The 20,136-nt window shown below is 43.2% G+C and overlaps 1 protein-coding gene across 2 annotated transcripts in view; it reads left to right on the top strand.

Annotated features, from left to right (window-relative positions):
* The window catches only part of Topbp1 (DNA topoisomerase II binding protein 1), a 62,070-nt gene extending 48,821 nt beyond the window's left edge, over positions 1 to 13,249 (top strand). For both annotated transcript variants that reach the window (XM_045136568.1, XM_045136569.1), the window contains exons 23-28: positions 747 to 858; positions 1,827 to 1,990; positions 3,621 to 3,758; positions 5,922 to 6,011; positions 6,264 to 6,425; positions 12,284 to 13,249. In XM_045136568.1, coding sequence (XP_044992503.1) covers positions 747 to 858; positions 1,827 to 1,990; positions 3,621 to 3,758; positions 5,922 to 6,011; positions 6,264 to 6,425; positions 12,284 to 12,412 — 795 coding nt within the window. In that variant the 3' untranslated portion in view covers positions 12,413 to 13,249. The remainder of the gene's footprint in view (positions 1 to 746; positions 859 to 1,826; positions 1,991 to 3,620; positions 3,759 to 5,921; positions 6,012 to 6,263; positions 6,426 to 12,283) is intronic.
* Positions 13,250 to 20,136: the final 6,887 nt, after the last annotated feature.

Genomic DNA, 20,136 nt, shown 5'->3' with positions numbered 1-20,136 from the left:
CAGTTTCCCAGTATCCATGAGGCATGCATCTGGAGATTATTTACAGTGGCAAGAGGCCTTGATACGCCCATTTCTACTCATTCTTTCTTGCTCTGTTTGCATATAAATTAATAAAAAAATTTTTTTAGCCAGCATGGTGGTGCACATCTTTAATCCCAGCATTTGGAAGGCCAAAGTAGGAGGATTGTTGTGAGTTTGAGGCCAACCTGTGATTACATAGTGAATTCCAGATTAGCCTGGGCTAGAAAGAAACCCTTCCTCAAAAACAAAAAAGTCTTGCCCATGTGGTTAGGCTTCCTTGTATGGATCAGATATCCAATTAGGGAGAGCCTTGTTATTGGACTCAGGTGTGTAAGGAGAGGCCTGACCTGATTGGTTAGTGTTCTCAAGGGATGGACTGTGAACTAGCTCAGGAGGGTGGTCCCTCCTAGGTGTGCTGAGCTGAGGAAGGCAAGAAGTTCTTCTGGGGAGTATTGCTGGCAGCCATGTTAGATGAGACTGGATAGACAGTCCTGGTTTGCCAGAGCAGGCTGGCTGGCATCTTCTCATCCTAGGGCCTGGGCCTTTTTCCTGGCTGTCTATAAAAAAACTATCTTGCTCCTGTTTCTCCTCACTGGATGTATTGATACTGCTTTTGGATATTGCTATTATGATAATTTAGAAGACTAGAATGCTACTGTAAAATAACTATCCTTGATTTTCATTGTTACTTTTTTTCTAAAATAAAACTATTTATTCCCTTACAGGTTGAAATTCTAGAGGAGACTCGTAAGGAGCTTAAAAAACAGTACATATTTCAGATGTCATCTCTGAACCCTCAAGAACGGATTGATTATTGCCACCTGATTGAAAAATTAGGTACCAGTATCTTACTTTAAAATGTTATTTTAGTAACCTTTATTTGTAGTCTAATTCTATCGTTTGCAATGTGTAGAAATTGAGAAAAAATGTGGGTAACTTACCTAAGCCTACATATTTTTTTTAAATATTTATTTGAGGGAGGCAGATAGAATATGTGTGCCAAGGTCTCCAGCCACTGCAGACAAACTCCAGACACATGTGCCACCTTGTATATCCAGCTTTATTGTGGGAACTTGAACCAGGATCATTAGGCTTTGCAAGCAAGTGCCTTAACTACTGAGCAATCTTTCTAGCCCTAAGTCTACATATTGAGTTAGCCTTAGAGGTTTTTTCTTTGTTGTTGTTGCTTTGATTGTTGATTTTGGTTTTTCAAGATAGGGTCTCACTCTGCTTCAGGCTGACCTAGAATTCATTGTGTGGTCTCAGGGTGGCCTCGAACTCATTGTGAGCCTCCTGCCTCTGCCTCCTGAGTGCTGGGATTAAAGGTGTACACCACTATGCCTGGCTGAGTTGATTTTTTTTTATTTTTTTAAATATTTTTATTTATTTATTTGAGAAAGAGAGAGAAACAGGCAGGCAGGGATGGGGTGGGAGTATGGGGTATATGCCTGTAATGCATGTAGAGGATATCAAAGTAATTCTTGGCTGCGTAGGAAAGTTGCGGCCAGCCTGGGCTGCATGAGACTTGTATATTAAAGGGTAATCGCTGCCAGAGAGCACTCCTCCCAGAACGTTTCCTTACCCCTAGTTGTAGACTGCCCATCAGACACCTAGGAGTGACATACTGGAAGAGTGACAGGTGTGCATAGCAGCGCTGTCCAGTACAAGTGGGGCACGAGCTGTGTATTGTCATATGGCGCTGTCTAGTAGCCACATCTTGAAAAGTAAAAAGAAGTCATTTCATGCATAGTTTTCTGAAAGAAGACAAGAAAAGGAGTACGGTAACCAGTGCTTCTTTACCGCAGGTGGGGTGGTGATAGAGAAGCAGTGCTGTGACCCCAGCTGCACGCACATTGTCGTGGGGTACCCACTCCGCAATGAGAAGTACTTAGCCTGTGTGGCAGCTGGGAAGTGGGTGCTTCATCGCTCCTACCTTGAAGCCTGCAGGACTGCTGGACACTTCGTGCAGGTGTGTACCACCTTCTCATGCAGTTGGTCTTTCTCGAAAGGAATGTCTCAGCCTGGTGTGGTGGTGGCACAAGCTTTTAAGCCCAAGGCTAAGGAGGCTGAGGTAAGAGATCGGGTCACCAGGAGTTTGAGGTCAGCCTAGGCTACCGACTGCGTTCTGGATCAGCTTGAACTAGAGTGAAACCCTGCCTCCAAAAACAAAAGCAAAAACAAAACAATTTCCTAAAAATGAAGTAAATATCTTAAGAGGTTCCATTTTATTCCCTGATGATGTGTATAGTCGAAATAGCTACATAAGGCTAGTAAAATTATCCCAGTTTCATGATGATCTTACAATGCAGAGAGGTTACAGTCAAAATCAGATTCTTTTTTTTTTTTAACTTAATTACTCATTTGGGGTTTTGGTAGTGTCTTCGTCTAGCCTAGGCTGACTACCTGGTCACTATCACTATGTAGTCTCAGGCTGGCCTCAAACTCAACAGTGATCCTCCTACCTCTTCCTCCCAAATGCTGGGATTAAAGGCATGCACCACCGTGCTTGGGTTTTCTTTTTTAAAATATATTTTAAAGTTTTTTTTTTGCAAGCATAGAGAGAAGAGACAGAATGGACATGCCAAGGTCTCCAGCCACTTTTTTTGTAGACAAACTCCAGATGCATGTGTCATTTTGTACATCTGGCTTTACATGGGTACTGGGGTATCCAGCTCAAGTTGTTAGGCTCTGAAGGCAAGTGTCTTAACTACTGAGTTCTCTCTCCAGCCCTCACTTTTCTTCTTTTTTATTTTAATTTAGTTGGCATACAAAACAGTAGATTTCATTGTGACTTGACTTTTTTCTTTTTGAGATAGGGTCTCTCTGGTCCAGGCTGACCTAGAATTTACTATGTAACCTTGGGGTGACCTCAAACTCACTGATCCTCCTACTTCTGCCTCCGCACCTGGCTTTCATTGTGACTTTCTGTTAGTGCTTTTGTATTGAAGTAATTCTCTCTTACAGAAGAAAGTTTCAAGATTATCTCATTGTAAGTTTTTTTTTTATTGTTAGTCATTAAATAGTAAAGTAATCGTAGGCTGACCATCATAGTACCCACCCACAGATTGTGAAGCTTGCGGTCAGTTGTGCCTCTTCTCAGAATAGCCTCCTGTGAAGTTACTTGTGTAGCAGGTGAAGCCAAATAACCTAAATACTGTTGCCTGGCCAAGGATGTGTTTCTTAAAAAGGTATTCAGCCTATTTCTAATTCTTTCATATTTATTTTGAGATCCAGAGAATGGGCATGCCAGGGCGTTTAGCCACTGTGAACGAGTTCCAGATGCATGCTCCCTCTTGTGTGCATTTGTGACATCATGCACTTGAGTCACTGTATCTGGCTTACGTGGGACCTGGAGATTCAAACATGAGTTCTTAGGCTTTGCAGGCAAGAGCCCTGACCACCAAGCCATCTCTCCAGCCCTATATTTCTAATTTTTATTAAGTTGGCTCTTTAATGTAAAACCAGATGAATCTATATTTCCTTAGTACTCTGTAGCATTTGAACATACATCTTTCATCTTCTGCTTGAGGCCAGAAACCTGTATGTAGCATATGCTCTGTATTCGAGAAACTCACAAGCCCCCTGAACTAATTCTCTAGGAAGAAGACTACGAATGGGGAAATAGTTCCATACTTGATGTGTTGACTGGTGTCACTGACCATCAGCGAAACCTAGCGCTGGCAGCAATAAGATGGAGGAAAAAAATCCAGCAAGCACGAGAATCAGGCATTGTTGAGGTATTAATGTATAAATTATATAGGTAATAATATAAGTGATATTTAGTCTTGTGACTTGATTTTTTCTTAAGAATATACTTGACCAAATAATTTGATTATCATTGTACTTTGCTCCTCTTCACTTCCTCCAGTGTACCCTGTTCATCTTGTGCTCTTACTGGTCCCTCGCACCCAGCCCCAATAATCTCCCTTCTGTTTTCATGGGGTGTGTGTGTGTGTGTGTGTGTGTGTGTGTGTGTGTGTGTGTGTGTAGTTAAATGTAGGTTTTTTTCCTTGCTTCTGTGGTTGGAGGGGTATATATATGCACGTGTCTGTGTCCCATATGCACATGAGTATCATGGGTTGCTTGCTTGTGGAACATCTGTGATGCACTCCATTGCTTTTCCACCTGGTCTTATTTTAGCTGGAGTCTCTTTTTACTAACTCCAGAGCTTGCATGACACCAACAATTCTCATTTCCCTGCTCTCATACAAGACAGATGTGCATAGCCATGCCATGTGGTTGTACATGGGATCTGGAGATTTGAACTTGGGCACTCTTAGACCCCTCAGGCCCTTGTGCTTTTCCAGAAAGTACACTTGACAACTAAGCCATCTCACCAGCCTTCAGTGCACTCTTGTTATTTCTCATACTTTACTGGTGTGTTGTGATGGATGACATTCTCTCATTTCCTTTCTCTGAGCAACTGACTTCCATAGCAGCAGCACCAGACTGCACTCCCACTAATATATAGGGGCTCCTCTCTGCCCACATCCTGGCCAGCATTGTCATCATTTCTTCTCTTAATTAGTCAGTTACTTTTATTTTTTTAGTGAGAGAGAGCATTGGCACACCAGGGCCTCCAGCCACTGCAGTTGAACTCCAGGTGCATGCACCACCTTGTGCACTTGCATCACCATGTGCACCTGGCTTAATTAAGTAAGAATCTGGAGATTCAGATATGGGTCCTTAGGCTTCGCAGGCAAGCGCCTCTAAACCATCTCTCCATCCCTATTATTATTTTTTTAAGCTGATGAAATATGCAGATTTTGCCTACAACATTTTTGTTTTAAAACTGTGTGCTTGTTAGTTTTTTGAGAGAGTGTCTTGTGTAGCCTAGGTTGGGCTCAAGCTCCTGCTATAACTGAGGATGATCTTGAACTCTTGATCTCTTATTCTCTACCTCCCAGGTGCTAGGATTATAAGTGTAAACCACTACAGTTGGTTTCAGTGTGGGTGGGGGGGTTGCATACAGGAAGGGGTGGAGGGATGTTAAGTGTTTTGGGGTTCTTTGTAGAACCTACATACTAATTATCTTTAAATCTTTATCTTTAAAAAATCCCTTGTTGCTAGGCATGATGGTACATGCCTTTAATCCCAGCACTTGGGAGACATAGGTAGGATTGCCGTGAGTTTGAGGCCACCCTGATACTATGCAGTGAATTCCAGGTCAGCCTGGTCTAGAGCAAGACCCTACCTCCAAAAACAAAAACAAACAAACGAACATCCCTTGTTGGATGTATAATGAGCAAAGATTTCCTCATCCTTTAGGCTTTCTGAGCTCTGGGTGGTTGGTTGTTCCTTTGCTGGGCAGAAGCTGTTCTATTTCATGCAGTCCCACTGGTCACTTCTTGTCTCCTGGGCTCTTCACATCTTGACAAGGAAGTCCCTGCTCTTGTCTATATTTTGAAGAGTTTTCCTATGCTTTCCTCTAACAGTTGGAAAGTTTCTGGTGTTACATCAAGGTCTTTGAATCTGTTTTTAATTGAGAAATCAGATATGTTTGTTTTGCATTTTCATTGCAAGTATCCTGCTGAGAATATAGCCTAGTGGTAGATCTGCTTAGCATGTACAAGTCCCTAAGTTTGATTCCCAGGATCACAAAATCAAAAATTAAGTGCCAGTGCCCTGAAAATGTTTATTTTTAACACCATTGTAAAATGATACTAGTTATCAGATATTATAATTTATTACCCAGGCATAGTGGCATACACCTTTAATCCCAGCACTTGGGAGGCAAAGGTAGTAGGATCACCATGAGTTGGAGGCCACCCTGAGACTAATTCCAGGTCAGCCTAGGCTAGAGTGAGACACTGTCTTGGAGTTGGGGGCGGGGGGGAGATAATGAACGTACCATTTGTTTTACCATGATTTTTCAACACTGGTTAATACTTTCTTTACAGGGAGCATTTAGTGGTTGGAAGGTTATTTTGCGCGTTGATCAGCCCCGAGAAGCTGGGTTTAAGCGTCTTCTTCAGGCAGGAGGAGCAAAGGTTTGTACTGACTCAATATACTGCCTTACTACCCAAGGTTTCTATTTTTTTGTGATCACTTTTCAGTTTTTCTTTTTTCTTTTTTCAATGCTGAGAATTGAACCTAGTGTTGCACTTGCTGTACCTAACTCTTACACTGAGTTAAATCCCCTGCCCTTCCTCTATTTTTGAAATCACAATTTTTCAAATAAGTGTTACAGAGGTGGCTGCATTAGAATACTGGTAGAGTGATACTTCTTGTTTCCTCTCTAGGTGTTTTCTGGTCATTCTGCACCTCTGTTTAAAGAGGCTACGCATGTCTTTTGTGACTTTAATAAACTGAAACCAGATGAATCAGGAGTTTTCATAGCTGAGGCTGCTGCCCAGAACGTGCACTGCTTGAAAACAGAATACATCGCTGATTATCTTACACAGGTTTGTGACAGCCGGCCTTCACTTGTTACCAGAGATGTGCTTATATTTATAGAGAATAAGCGCGGATCAAAACCCTGTCCTTGTTATTAATAGTATCCTGCTATTCTCTATTCAGCATCTTTTGGGTTAAATTATACTCTTTATAATAGACACTTGCATATTCAGCATGGAAGTGTAAGCTTTTATAAAGAAAATCTAAGTGGGCTGGAGAGATGGCTTAGCAGTTAAGGTGCTTGCCTGTGAACACTAAGAACCTACTACCCCTGTAAGCCTGATATACAGAGTGGTACATGTGTCTGGAATTTGTTTCCAGTTGCTAGAAGCCCTGGTATGTCCATTTTCTCATTTGCTCTCTCTCTAAAATATATATACACACACATACATACATATATACATTATTTTTTTATTGACAGCTTCCATAATTATAGACAATAAAACTATGGTTATTCCTCTCCCACTTTGCCTTTGCAACTCCACTCTCCATCATATCCCCTCCCCTTCTCATTCAGTCTCTTTTATTTTGATGTCATCATCTTTTCCTCCTCTTATGATGGTCCTGTATAGGTAGTGTCAGGTACTGTGAGGTCACAGATACCAAGGACATCTTGTATCTGGAAGAGTATATTGTAAGCAGTCCTACCCTTCATTTGGCTCTCACATTCTTTCCACCTCCTCTTCCACAGTGGACCCTGAGCCTTCGAAGGTGGCATAGAGAAGTTTCAGTGCTGAGCACTCTTCTCTCACTATATCTCAGAACCATGTGCCTTCTGAGTCGCCCCAAGATCTGGTACCACCATCTGAAAAGAGAAGCTTCTCTAACCAAAAGTGAGAGTAGCGTTAATACATGAGTATGAGCAGTAAGAAAAGCACTTTCCAGGCAGTTTGGGGACCACAGTGTGTATACGTTTAGCCAGACACCAGCAGATGTTACACCCCTAGAGCTCCTGACTACCACTGTTGTAGGTTTTCAGTATCAGGCATGTATTCCCTCCTATAGAGCAGGCCTCCAGTCCAATTAGAGAGTGGTTGGTTTCCCCCATAACAGACATGCCACTATTGCACCCATTGGCTCATTTGGCCTAGCTGGCCAAATTTAAGGCTTGCAGTGTCCACTGTTGAGTATCTTCACTGGTGATTTCTCTCCCATTGAACTGCTTGCAGCCTAGATTTTTTTAGCTTTCTGTCAGCTGGTCTATAGCAAGGAGGTTTTCAGCTCAGCTTTTGCATCTGGCCAGAGTAGATAGGGGAATAAAACCTTGGCCCTTAGGCTTTGCATGCAAGTACATTAATTGATAAGCCATCTCTCCAGCTCCTAATTTTTTCATTTTTTAAAAATATGTTATTTCTTTGTTTATTTGAGAGACAGGGAGGCAAATAGCAATAGAGAAAATGGGTGCTCCAGGGCCTTTAGCCACTGCAGATGACTCCAGATACGTGTGCCATTGTGTGCATCTGGCTTATGTGGGTCTTGGGGGACTGAACCTGGGTTCTTAATGAAGTCTGATTATGGATGTGGTTTTGTTATCAAACTTTTACTTAGCTAATGCAGACAGGCCACCTGCAGATAGCTATATTGAATTTGGCCCAATACAAAATCATAAATTTTGAGTAAACAATGTGAGAGTTTTTGTGTGTGTGAATTTGTTTTTGGTGGGGGGAAGGGTAATTAGTTTGCAAAAGCTAATGACCCAGATTCTGTTCCCACATAAAACCTGATGCTCAAAGTGGCTCATATGCCTGGAGTTTGTTTGCAGTGGCCGGAGGGCCTGGCAGGCCCATTCCCTCTGCTGTATCAATGATGTGTGTCTTTCCATCTGCAGCCATGTACTAGTGTGGCTGTTGGAAGTGGACTTAGTAAGCCCATTGCAAGAATGCTGTAGGTATTCTATGATCTTTTAACCATTTTTGTTTCTTTGGTTTTGGGTTTTCTTCCTTTTTTAAAAAATTTTTTTGTTTTGTTTTGGGGGGGATTTTCAGGGTAGGGTCTTGCCTCCCCCAGTGCTGGGATTAAAGGTGTATACCACAATACCTACCTGTTTTTTTGTTGTTGTTGTTGTTATTTTTGAGGTGTGGTCTCACTGTTAGCCCCAGACTGGCCTCAAACCTCTCATCCTCCTGAGTGCTAGAATTAAAGATGTGTTCTACCACACCTGGCTGGCTTTTTTTTTTTTTAAATTTTGTTTTATTTATTTATTTGAGAGCAACAGACACAGAGAGAAAGACAGATAGAGGGAGAAAGAGAGAATGGGCGCGCCAGGGCTTCCAGCCTCTGCAAACAAACTCCAGACACGTGAGCCCCCTTGTGCATCTGGCTAACGTGGGACCTGGGGAACCGAGCCTCGAACCAGGGTCCTTAGGCTTCACAGGCAAGCGCTTAACCGCTAAGCCATCTCTCCAGCCCCTGGCTGGCTTTTTTAACTGTACGTTTTATAGAAAACTTAAAATAATCTTGTTTAACGTGCTCCCTCCAGACATAAAATGGCCTGTATATCCATGACCTCATAGTGCCTGACATTACCTACACAAGACCATCATAAGAGGAAGAAAAGATCATGACATCAAAATAAAAGAGAGACTGATTGAGAGGGGGAGGGGATATGATGGACAGTAGAGTTTCAAAGGGGAAAGTGGGGGAGGGAGGGTATTACCATGGGATATTTTTTATAATCATGGAAAATGTTAATAAAAATTGAGGAAAAAAACTTCAAAACAAGTATAATAATCTTGTTTATATGAACAAAAAACCTGACTGGAATTTTGATGGATTGCATTGACTTTAACACCATATTGAATTGAGTGCTTCAATGCATTGTGATCAGTAAACATGGCCTATCAGATCAGGTCTCTGATTTTCTGTGAGTATGTAATAATTGTCAGCATATAGATCCTGTATGAGTTGTGGGTGTGCCTATGTTTTTGATTTGAAAGATGGTCTCAATCTGTAGCCTAGGCTGGCCTTGAGTGCATCTTTCATTTATTTTTTATTTATTTATTTATTTTGGTTTTTTGAGGCAGGGTCTCACTGGCTCAGGCTCAGGCTGACCTGGAATTCACTATGTAGTCTCAGGGTGGCCTCGAACTCACAGCGATCCTCCTACCTCTGCCTCCCGAGTGCTGGGATTAAAGGCATGCGCCACCACGCCCGGCTTGAGCGCATCTTTAAAAAAAAATTTTTTTCATTGGCAACTTCCATAATTGTAAACAATATCCATGGTAGTTCCCTCCGTATCCCCGCTTTCCTCTTTGAAAGTCCACTCTCAATCAGTCTCTCTCTTATTTTGATGTCATCATCTTTTCTTCCTATTATGATGGTCTTGTGGAGGCAGTATCAGGCACTGGGAGGTCATGGATACCCAGGCCATTTTGTGTCTGGAGGAGCATGTTGTAAGGAGTCTTTCTCCTCCTTTTCCTCTTAAAATTCTTTCCACCACCTATTCTGCAATGGGCCCTGAACCTTGGAAGGTGTGATAGAGATATTTCAGTGCTGAGCACTCTGTCACTTATTCTCAGCACCATGATGCCTCCTGAGTCATCCCAAGGTCACTGCCATCTGAAAAGAGAAGGTTCTCTACCAAAAATGAGAGTAGCATAAATATACCAGTATGAACATTAAGAGAAGTGCTTCCTGGACAGTTTGGTGAGCATAGTATATACATTTAGCCCAACACCGGAAGATATAACACCTCTAGGGCTCATGACTACTGCTGTTGTAGGTTTTCAGTATTAGGGATGTAGTCCCTCCCATGGAGCAGGCCTCCATTCCAATTACAGAGCAATTGGTTTCCCCCATAACAGACATTATTGCACCTGTTGGCTCATTTGGCCTGACTGGCCAAATAAAAGGCTTACAGTGTCCACTGTTGTTTTTTTCCACTGGTAATTTCTTTCTCTCCCATGGAACTTCATGCAATGTAGCTTTTTCCAGCTTTCTGTCAGCTGGTCTACAGGGAGGAGGCTTTCAGCTCAGCTCCAGCAGGATTTGTCAGTACCTTGCGGTCCAAGTATGCGGAGTCTTCAGCAATAGGGTTTTAACATCTATTCCTGGTGGGAAACCAAGAGTCTAGGCAATAGCCTGTAATGTTTTGGGGGCATCAGTGACCTCCCTGGCCAGCAACTCCAAGTGTTACGGTTATGGGTGTGAGCCACTATGTCTGGCTTTTTGTATTTCTGTTTCTTTGGAGTGACTCTGGTTATATCTTAAAGATGGGTCCTATTCTGCTTGTTGTGTGGTTTGGCCTACATGACTCTCTTGGATATCATAAATAAGTTGTAGAAACCCTAGATAATTATTTTATTTACAATTTTGTTTCGCAGTTTACTTAATTGGCCTTCTACAAAAGAAAAAAAAACTTGTCTTTAGTTCAAATTCTGTTAGCCTTTAGTCTCCACAGCACATCTAAAGTTTGAGAAAAGGCAATGCTTTGGGCAGGGCTCCCTATACTTGATTTGGGGCTTCCCACCCCTTGTTTTCTTTTCTGGGGCTTCCCACCTTATTTTCCAGGGGTTATATGTAATTGCCTTCCTGTATGGTTGTTGAAACAATTTGTACTGTTTTAGCCAGCCTGTATGATAGACCAGGCAGACTAAAAAAGCCCTTTTTAAAAAATGTAAAAGGGCCTGGTGTGGTGGTGCACACCTTTAATCCCAGCACTCGGGAGACAGAGGTAGGAGGATTCCTGTGAGTTTAAGGCCACCCTAAGACTACATAGTGAATTCCAGGTCAGCCTGGGCCAGAGTGAGACCCTACCTCAAAAAAACAAAAACGCAAAAGGGAAACTTGCCCCATACTATTTTCCAAATGTCAACTCTTACGTAGTTCTGTTTATTCTTCAGGTCTTATGAAAGTTGCTTTTAATATATTTTAGACAAAATTTATGATTGTTACCTATAGAATGTCTGAATCGAGATGTAATTGATATTTTCTGTTGACTTATTGTGGTTTATGTAGTCTTCCATGTTTGTGACAAAAATAAAGAAGGAAATATCTCAATGTTAGAGAAGGTATAAAAGCCAAAACCTTGCAAGGGTCTGGATACAGGCAGAGAAGGATATAAGTTTTGCTTGTTATGTGATGGTGGTTGTCTTAGCCTTTAAAAATTGTGTCTCTAGGGCTGGGGAAATGGCTTAACAGGTTGCTAGCCTGTGAAGCCTAAGGACCTAGGTTCAATTCTCCAGTACACGTGTGAGCCAGATGCCCAAGGTAGCACATCCAGAGTTTGTTTGCAATGCCTAGGGCCCCTGGAGTGCCTATTCTCTTCCGCCCCCACCTCCCTCTCTCAAATAAGTAAAAATATTTAAAATTGTGTCTCTCTGTCTGGAGAGGTGGCTTAGTGATTAAAGGTGCTTGCTTGCAAAGCCTGATGGCCTGGGTTCAATTCCCCAGTACTCTTGTAAAGCCAGAGACACAAAGCAGCACATGTATCTGGAGTTTGCTTGCAGCGGTACTAGGCTCCGGTGTGCCCATAGCTATTCACTGTCTTCTCTGCTTGGGAATAAATAAGTAAATGTATATTTTTTTAAATGTTGTAAAATGGGCAAAAACTCTTTAAATGCTACAAGAGCTCAAGCTTAGGGGATAGTGACCATGGCTTTCCATCTTTCAGCGTATTTTAACATAAACCATTAAGGCTGCACTACACTGATACCTGAACTGCACATCCATTTTCCTGAGATGAAATTTTGTCCCAGAGTCTCCTCCTCACCGAATGTGATGTGTCCTAGTCAGCGTATCTTGAAAGAATCTAGGAATATGCATTTCCCTTTCTTGTGTAAAAAATTCAAAGTAAATGAATCAGCTGCTTCATTACCTATAAATTGGAAAATCTGAAAAATAAACATGTTTACTTTTCCCTTCATAGGAATTCCCTCCTAGTTTGGGAAATTACTGTCTACCAGGAGCTGCCCCATTACTTCAGAATAAGGAACCTGGACAGAAGAGGAAAACGCCTACAGAGACCAATAAATTCAAAAAACCTAGAGTACACTAATCCTATCTGCTCTTTAGTTACCAAATGTTGGAGGGGGGATGATTGTCTTTTCTTTTTCCGTCCCAAGAATTGAGACTGTAGCTCAGGGAACAGCACTTGCCAAAAATGTGCAAAGGCCTGGATTCATTTAGTGCTGTAGCACCTCCTCCCCCAACACTCCCCTCAAAGGGAAAGGAATATTGCTTAAGCCTGAATGTTACTGTGATGGGTTTGTATAGTAATTTAAAGACAAGTACCTGAAAAATTCTGTTTCAAAATGTAATGATAATCTTACTTTTGAAGATTTTTAACACCTGAAATTTTAATCACTGAAATATGAAATGTCTTAATAAAAAATTATCTTAAGCTGGGCGTGGTGGTGCACGCCTTTAATCCCAGCACTGGGGAGGCAGAGGTAGGAGGATTGTGGTGAGTTCAAGGTCAGCCTGGGGTAGTGTAAGACCCTATGTCCAAAAAACAAATATACATGCACACAGAGTTATTACCTTAAATGACAACAAAGTGTCAGGCCTTAGCTAGCTGGTTAAACCATACTGAGTATCTAAAGGGCTTTCTATTTATTTTTACTGTAAATATCTGAGGATGAAGGTTAGAAATTTTAATGAGATGGATTTCGCTTCAGAGTGTTGTCAGTTAGAGCTATTTCATGTTTTCCCTGATTTTATCTTACCATTTTATCTCTTCTTAAACAGGAGCCTGATCATAATGAGATTTAATGAGAAAGCTAGGGCTTTAAACTTAAATGTGTATATATGTAAATGTATGTACAAACTGCCATATTTGCCAAGTGTGGATATCCAAACCTGGAAAATGTGATAAATAAAGGATAAAAACAAAGTGAGGTGTGGTGGCTCATGCCTTAAATAGTCTGAGGTAGGACTGTCCCATGTAAGCCCAGATGCACGTCTATAGTTTGTTTGCAGTGGCTGAAGGCCCTGGCATCTGATTCTCTCTCTCTCTCCCCCACCTCTATCTCAAATAAGTGAATAAAAGTAAAATGTTTTTAAAAGTAGATCCTTTAAAGCAAAAGATTTATAAAAGCTAGCTTAAAACAAGTTGCTAAGCCAGGTGTGGTGGCACACGTCTTTAATCCCAGCACTTGGGAGGCAGAGGTAGGAGGCTTGCCACTCTGAGACTACATAGTGAATTCCAGGTCAGCCTGAGCTAGAGTGAGATCCGACCTTGAAAAACCAAAATAAAATCAAGTTGCTAAATTTCAGATGTTTATAGACCCAGAGGTTTATTAGATTTACATGTATTGGAAGTGCTAAATAATGTTTTTATTGTGCTAAATATGAATACTTCATACATTTGCACAGTTCCTAACTACAAAACTACTACTTTGCTTCAAGGATAGACCAGGACATTAGGACTATAATTTTGATTTAAACTGTTCACTTCCTACTGATTCTTTGAAAGGCAAGCTTAGGTAAGCCTGGAACCTTAGCTGAACACAAAGCCCCATGTCTTCATCAGATCCCCTCAGAATGGAAGAGAGACCCTCTGCCCCTCACGTTTTGAGCTAGTTCATAGCAAAGGAAATTAAAGCACATAGTATTGCCATATAAGCTACTCAACACCTTCCCTCTCCATTTATTAAGATTCCCTGAATTTTGCCACATTTTTGTTTTGGAATAGGATCTCACTCTGGAGTCTAGGCTGGCCTTAAACTTGTAGCAACCCACCTGCCTCTGCCTCCCAAGTGCTTGGTCATAGGTACGAGTCACCATGTTCCACTTGGACTTCCACTTCAGTCGTTTGGTTTGGTTTTGAGACCAGGGCCCTTTGCCTGGGTTGGCCTGGAATTAACAGTCTAACTGTCTTAGCCTCCCATGTAGGCGGTGTCAGATGTGTGACACCATTCCAGGTTCTGAAATTCTTTCCAATAGTTCATACTTCCCGAAACTTGTGGTGCCGAGGTCTAACCCAGACCATGGACATGTTAAGCATTCGTCCCACCTTTGAGCTACTTCTTGATGAGCACGTGGTGGGTAAAATGCAGATTTCTGTTCTAGATAATATCACCTCATCTGTTCTTTCTCAGCCCACATCATGGCTGGTTCCATATTGAATTTTCCTGACACTTCAGCTCAGGCTGTGGCATTCGGCCTTTAGGTTCTTGACAGCTCCAGGAATGTCTTCTACATGTGAAGAACGCCCAGCACGGGCAGTCTCACATTGAAAAGTTGAAACTTGTGATGACTCTAAATCTTGGTTCCTCCCCGTGGGCCACAGTCTCTCGTCTGTAGTGTGTTAAATGAGCCCCTGCATAAAAATGCTTGTGCGGCGGTGTGACCTCACCAACATTCAAATCATATTCCATAGCCTGCAAGGTAGTATCGACATTCAGCAGTAAACTAGTCACTAAACAATCTCTCAGAGACTAGAGATGGGACTTCTTTTTTTAAAAAAATATTTTATTTGAGAGAAACAGGTACAAAAGAGAATATGTACACCAGAGCCTCCAGTCACTGCAGACGAACTCCAGATGCATGTGCAATCTCTTCAGCTAAAGAGGTGGGGAGGTTTTTTTTTTGTTTTTTTGGAGGGGGGCTTCAGGGTAGAATCTCACTTGTAACTCAGGCTGGCCTTTGAACTCACAGCATTCCTCCTTTCCGCGTGCCAGGATTAAGTGTGCGCCACTACGCCTGGCAGTAGGCGGGAGTTCTCACAGAATTCTTGTTCAGACTCAGATTTAGCATTTGCTACTGTGATTTGTTATTACAGACTGAATTTGTCCTATCAAAAAATACAGTCAGGGGCCAGGTGTGGTGGCACACGCCTTTAACCCCAGCATTGGGGCAGGAGGAGTAGGACGGCTGTGAGTTTGAGGCCACTCTGAGACTACATACTGAATTCCAGGTCAGTCTGGGCCAGAGCATGACCCTACCTCAAAACAACAAAACAGACAAACAAACAAAAACATACAGTTGGGGCTGGGGAGATGGCTCGGTTAAAGGTTCCTACTTGCAAAGCCTTGTTGGTCAAGGTTTGATTCCCCAGTTCCCACATAAAGCCAGATGCACCGAGTGGTGCATGCATCTGGAGTTCGTTTGCAGAGGTTAAGAGGCCCTTGTGTGTCTCTTTGTGTCTTTTCTCTCCCCCCTCACCTACAACCCTAGGTGTAACACGTGTAGCTGGAGGGTCGTTCACATTGGATGCAGGTAACAGACTGGGGCCCTAGTCCAGTAAGGTTAGAGTCCTTCTATGAAGAACAGTGGGACTAGGAAGGTGGCTTATAGGTTGGAAGCCCTTGCTTAAAAAGCCAACAGACCTGGGTTCGGTACCCCAGGAAAGCCAGGTATATAAAGTAGCCCATGTGTTGGATTGATTTGCAGTGGCAAAAGGCCCTGGTATGCCCATTCTCATAGCCTCTTCTTTTTTTTAATTTTTATTAGCATTTTCCATGATTATAAAAAAAAATCCCCTGTTAATTCCCTCTCCCCCCCCCCCCACTCTCATAGCCTCTTTCAAATAAAACACTCAAAAGGAGGCTCAAGTTCTTACTGCCCTCTCACCTGGCTTGTGCAGGGGGGTCCTGAAGAGAAAGGACAGCTGTCCACTTGGCAGGAAAGGGGCCCTGCCAGACAGCAGGGCCAGTTTCCTGGATCTTGGATTCCCAAACATCAGAATTGTGATAAAATGACTGTATTAGTACGGCAGCCCCAGCAAATTAACGGCACCGTGGTTTTGAACCCCGGGGGCAGAAGGTCTGCCACTGACCTGCCACAGGGCACAGCTCAGTGCCAGTCTAGCTCTGACTCCCACACGAAACCTGCTAATTCACACTCGTCTTGCCAGAAGGTCCTCAGTACATATGTCTTTTTTTTTTGGGGGGGGGGGGGCTTTTCAAGGTAGGGTTTTTCAGGCTGACTTAGAATGTAGTCTCAGGGTGGCCTCAAACTCATGGCAATCCTACCACCTCTCTCTGCCTCCCAAGTGTTGGGATTTTAAAGGTGTTCACCACCACGCATAGGTACTTTTTTTAAATCAGTGATTGGCAAACTAACTATAGAAATACCGATAGGAAACGTGACAACAGTATTCAAAATTAGGCCTCTGAAAACTGGGTGTGGTGGCGCACGCCTTTAATCCCGGCACTCAGGAAACAGAGGTAGGAGGACTGCCATGAGTTCCAGGCTACCCTGAGACTGCATGGTAAATTCCAGGTCAGCCTGGGCTAAAAGGAGACTACCTCAAACCCGGGGGAGGGGGATGGGAGGGGATTAGGGCTCCATATCCTAAAAACTTTAAAAACCAAATCTGTTACCAAAGAAGACACCCAGCTCTGTTCCTGCCACCTGTGATTAGTAGTAGCTATTTGGCAGGGCGATTTCAAGCTTGTTCAACATTTGGAATTTGCAGTGAGACCTGTTGCAAATGTGTGGTGACTTTACGGAAGGGAAAGCCGTAAGACCCTCTGTGAATACTTAAGGACTGTAAAGGTGCTTGTTTAACGTAGGTGGGTTCAAGTAATAAATGAATGCTAAGCATTTTACAAGCTGTAGAAACTTCCTGGCACAGTGGCTGGCACATGGCTATGAATTCCAGCACTTGAGAAGGCAGGAAGGTGAGGAGTTCGAGGTCACTAGCTACACAGGACAGCCTGGCTGCATGAGATGGTCTCAAAAGGAAGCCACGACTCAAGCGTTGAACTTTCCCTGTTGTCTAAGCTAATTCATTCTTAGATGAAAACTTCCTGAGTAATCAAATGTATGCCCCACTTGGTGTATCTGGCTGAGGACTTGAACGTGTGCCATCAGGCTTTGCAAGCAAGCTCCTTTAACCTCTGGACCATCTCCCCAGCCTGCCTCCTCCCGCCCCTTACACCGTGCAGTCTATTGATCCCTGGCCTGCCCTGAGCTCTCACTAATCAGCAGTCTCCATGGCACCCAGCTATGAAGGGCCTACCAGACTTCAAGGATGCAGATAGGCCACCATTAACATACTTATTGCGCTTAGCGGTTAAGGCGTTTGCCTGTGAAGCCTAAGGACCCAGGTTCGATTCTCCAGACCCCACGTAAGCCACAGCGCATGTGTCTGGAGTTTGCAGTGGCATGCCCATTCTCTGTCTCAAATAAAACAGGTAAATTTCACAAAATGTCTTTTAAGATTAGCATACTTCTCTACATGCTAAGGTCGTGTCATCTCAAGAGGACTTAATTGGGGGAGTGGGAGGTACATATGGCACATAATAAACCCACTGCAAAAATGCCACTCCAAGAAGCCCTCCATGTCAGGCAGCAGAAGCTCCACTAACAACCTCATGAAGCTGAGTCCACCCAGGACAGGGCCCAAGGCTTAATGGAGAAAGGACACTGTTGGGATCCTATTGGGCTCACACTTGAAATCCAGAATCTGAAAAATGCACCCATTGAGCATCTGGTGTCGTCAGTACCTGGCATCGTGCCATATGGGGAATGTAGAAAGGAACCGGCTTCATCCAGAACGCAGTTCTACAAGGCATATGCTAGAACTGTCCGCACAGATACATGCTAAGGAAAACAGTGGTGCAATGTGACTGCACACAGTGGGACAACTAGATGTGCATTCTATTAAAACAAAAGCTATAGGAGAGATGGCTTATCCGTTAAAAGTGCTTGCCTGTGAAGCCTAAGGACCCAGGTTCGATTCCCCAGTATCCACATAAGCCAAATGCACAGGTGGCACATGCATCTGGAGTTGGTTTGCAGTGGCTGGAGGCCCTGACATGCCTGTCCTGTCTCTTACATAAAAACTTTTAAAAAGCAAGTACTGGGCTGGAGAGAAGGCTTAGCAGTTAAGCGCTTGCCTGTGAAGCCGAGGACCCTGGTTCGAGGCTCGATTCCCCAGGACCCACGTTATCTAGATGCATAAGGGGGTGCACACGTCTGGAGTTTGCTTGCGGTGGCTGGAGGCCCTGGCGCGCCCATTCTCTCTGTGTCTCTTTCTCCCTCTGTCACTCTCAAATAAATAAGAATTCCTTTAAAAAAAAAAAAAAGCAAGTACTAACAGCATATTTTGCAAAGAATTTTAGATGAGGTAATGGTACTTTCATAATTGAGAAAGTACCTATTGGTGAAGTATCTGGGGTAACTTTAGCCCAGAAGTGTTGTTTGCAGGCTGAGTTTGCATAACCTAGTCATTATCCAAGTTGCTTTATGAAAACAAGGAGATTTGTGCCATTTTAAAAATAATTTTTAGTGTGGTGGCGTGTGCCTTTAATCCCAGCACTCGGAAGGCAGAGGTAGGAGGATCGCTGTGAGTTCAAGGCCACCCTGGGACTACATAGTTAATTCCAGGTCAGCCTGGACCAGAGTGAGACCCTACCTTGAAAAACCAAAAAAAATTAATAAAATAAAAATAAAAACAATTTTTAACCTCATTTGACAGAGAAAGTGGGGGAGAATGGGCACGACAGGTCCTCCAGCCACCGCTTCAGACTCCGGAAGCGTGCGCCCTCTTGTGCATCTGGCTAACATGGGTCCTGGGGAATCAAACCTATGTCCTCTGGTTTTGCAAACGCCTTAACCGCTAACTCATCCCTCCAACCCATCTTTGTGCTACTTTGAAATCTCATCATATAAAAAATAAAAAAATTGAACAAACAAAAAGAAATCTCATCATAAACATGCTAAAAACGAAGAGTCGCCTTCAGGTGCAACAAACCGGAAGGCAGGCGGCACCTGTGGCCTATGTTCCTTCTCTGGCCTGAACCCTACTAAAGCAAAAGCAAAGCCTCATCTAAGCACTTGGCTGGCATCCTGGTTATTGGCCTGGCTTTGAAGAAACTGTTTTCACTTTTTAGAATCTAGTACCCAGGCTTCAAGGGGCTGTCAGCTGACATGTTCACCTTTTACCTGATTAGAACAGTGCCCAGACCATGTAACTTGGCAAAATTCTAGCTGGGCACAGCAGCTCATGCCTATAATCCCAGTACTTGGGAGACTCATTCTATCTGCTGCTTTCTCTCGTTCTCAAATTTGAGAGGCAAAAATAAAAAGGGGCACGCCAGGGCCTCTAGCCACTGCAAACTACAGATGCATGCACCACCTTGTGCAGCTGGCTTATGTGGGTTCTGGGGAATCAAACCTAGGTCCTTAAGGACTAAGCCATCTCTCCAGCCCCCACCTGAGGTATTTTTTTAATGAAGCTTTTTGTTTAGTTTTCAGCAGTTTCCTCTGCTATGGATGATAAAGTGTGCTGCCATGTGGAGTGTCTACAATCTGTAAGACTGGAATTAACCCTTTTCTCCGGTAAGCTGCTTCTGGTCGTGTTTGTCCCAGCAGCGACCAGCACACCCAGATCTTTATCCCATGCTCCCAGTTCACTGACATCACTACCTATGTCCCTTCCCACCCCCAAGTTCACATTCTAACAGGGAAATAGGTATAAATGTTTAGTGTGGCAACAGTAAGAGTTGTTGCTGGGCAACTTGCCTTCCACTGAGAGTTCATACTGATGCCTACCACTAGCTCAGCAGGACCACCTCAACGAAAGCGGAAACAAGCCAAATTAAAAACTTGGACCTTGTCAAAATGAAAACACACTTGGATAGATTAGGCTGGGATACTGTGGCACGTGTCCCTGATCTGTAACCACAGGGAAGAGGCAGGAAGCTAGTTTCCATACCTAGCAGACCATCTCAATAACATTTAAAAATCTACCCAGGCAGAGATGCGCATGCCTTTAACCCCCCAGCACTTGGGGGGCAGAAGTAGGAGGATTGCTGACAGTTTGAGGTC

Source organism: Jaculus jaculus, chromosome 17 (assembly GCF_020740685.1).
Source record: "Jaculus jaculus isolate mJacJac1 chromosome 17, mJacJac1.mat.Y.cur, whole genome shotgun sequence".
NCBI lineage: Eukaryota > Metazoa > Chordata > Mammalia > Rodentia > Dipodidae > Jaculus > Jaculus jaculus.
This window is presented reverse-complemented; position numbering and strand designations above follow the sequence as displayed.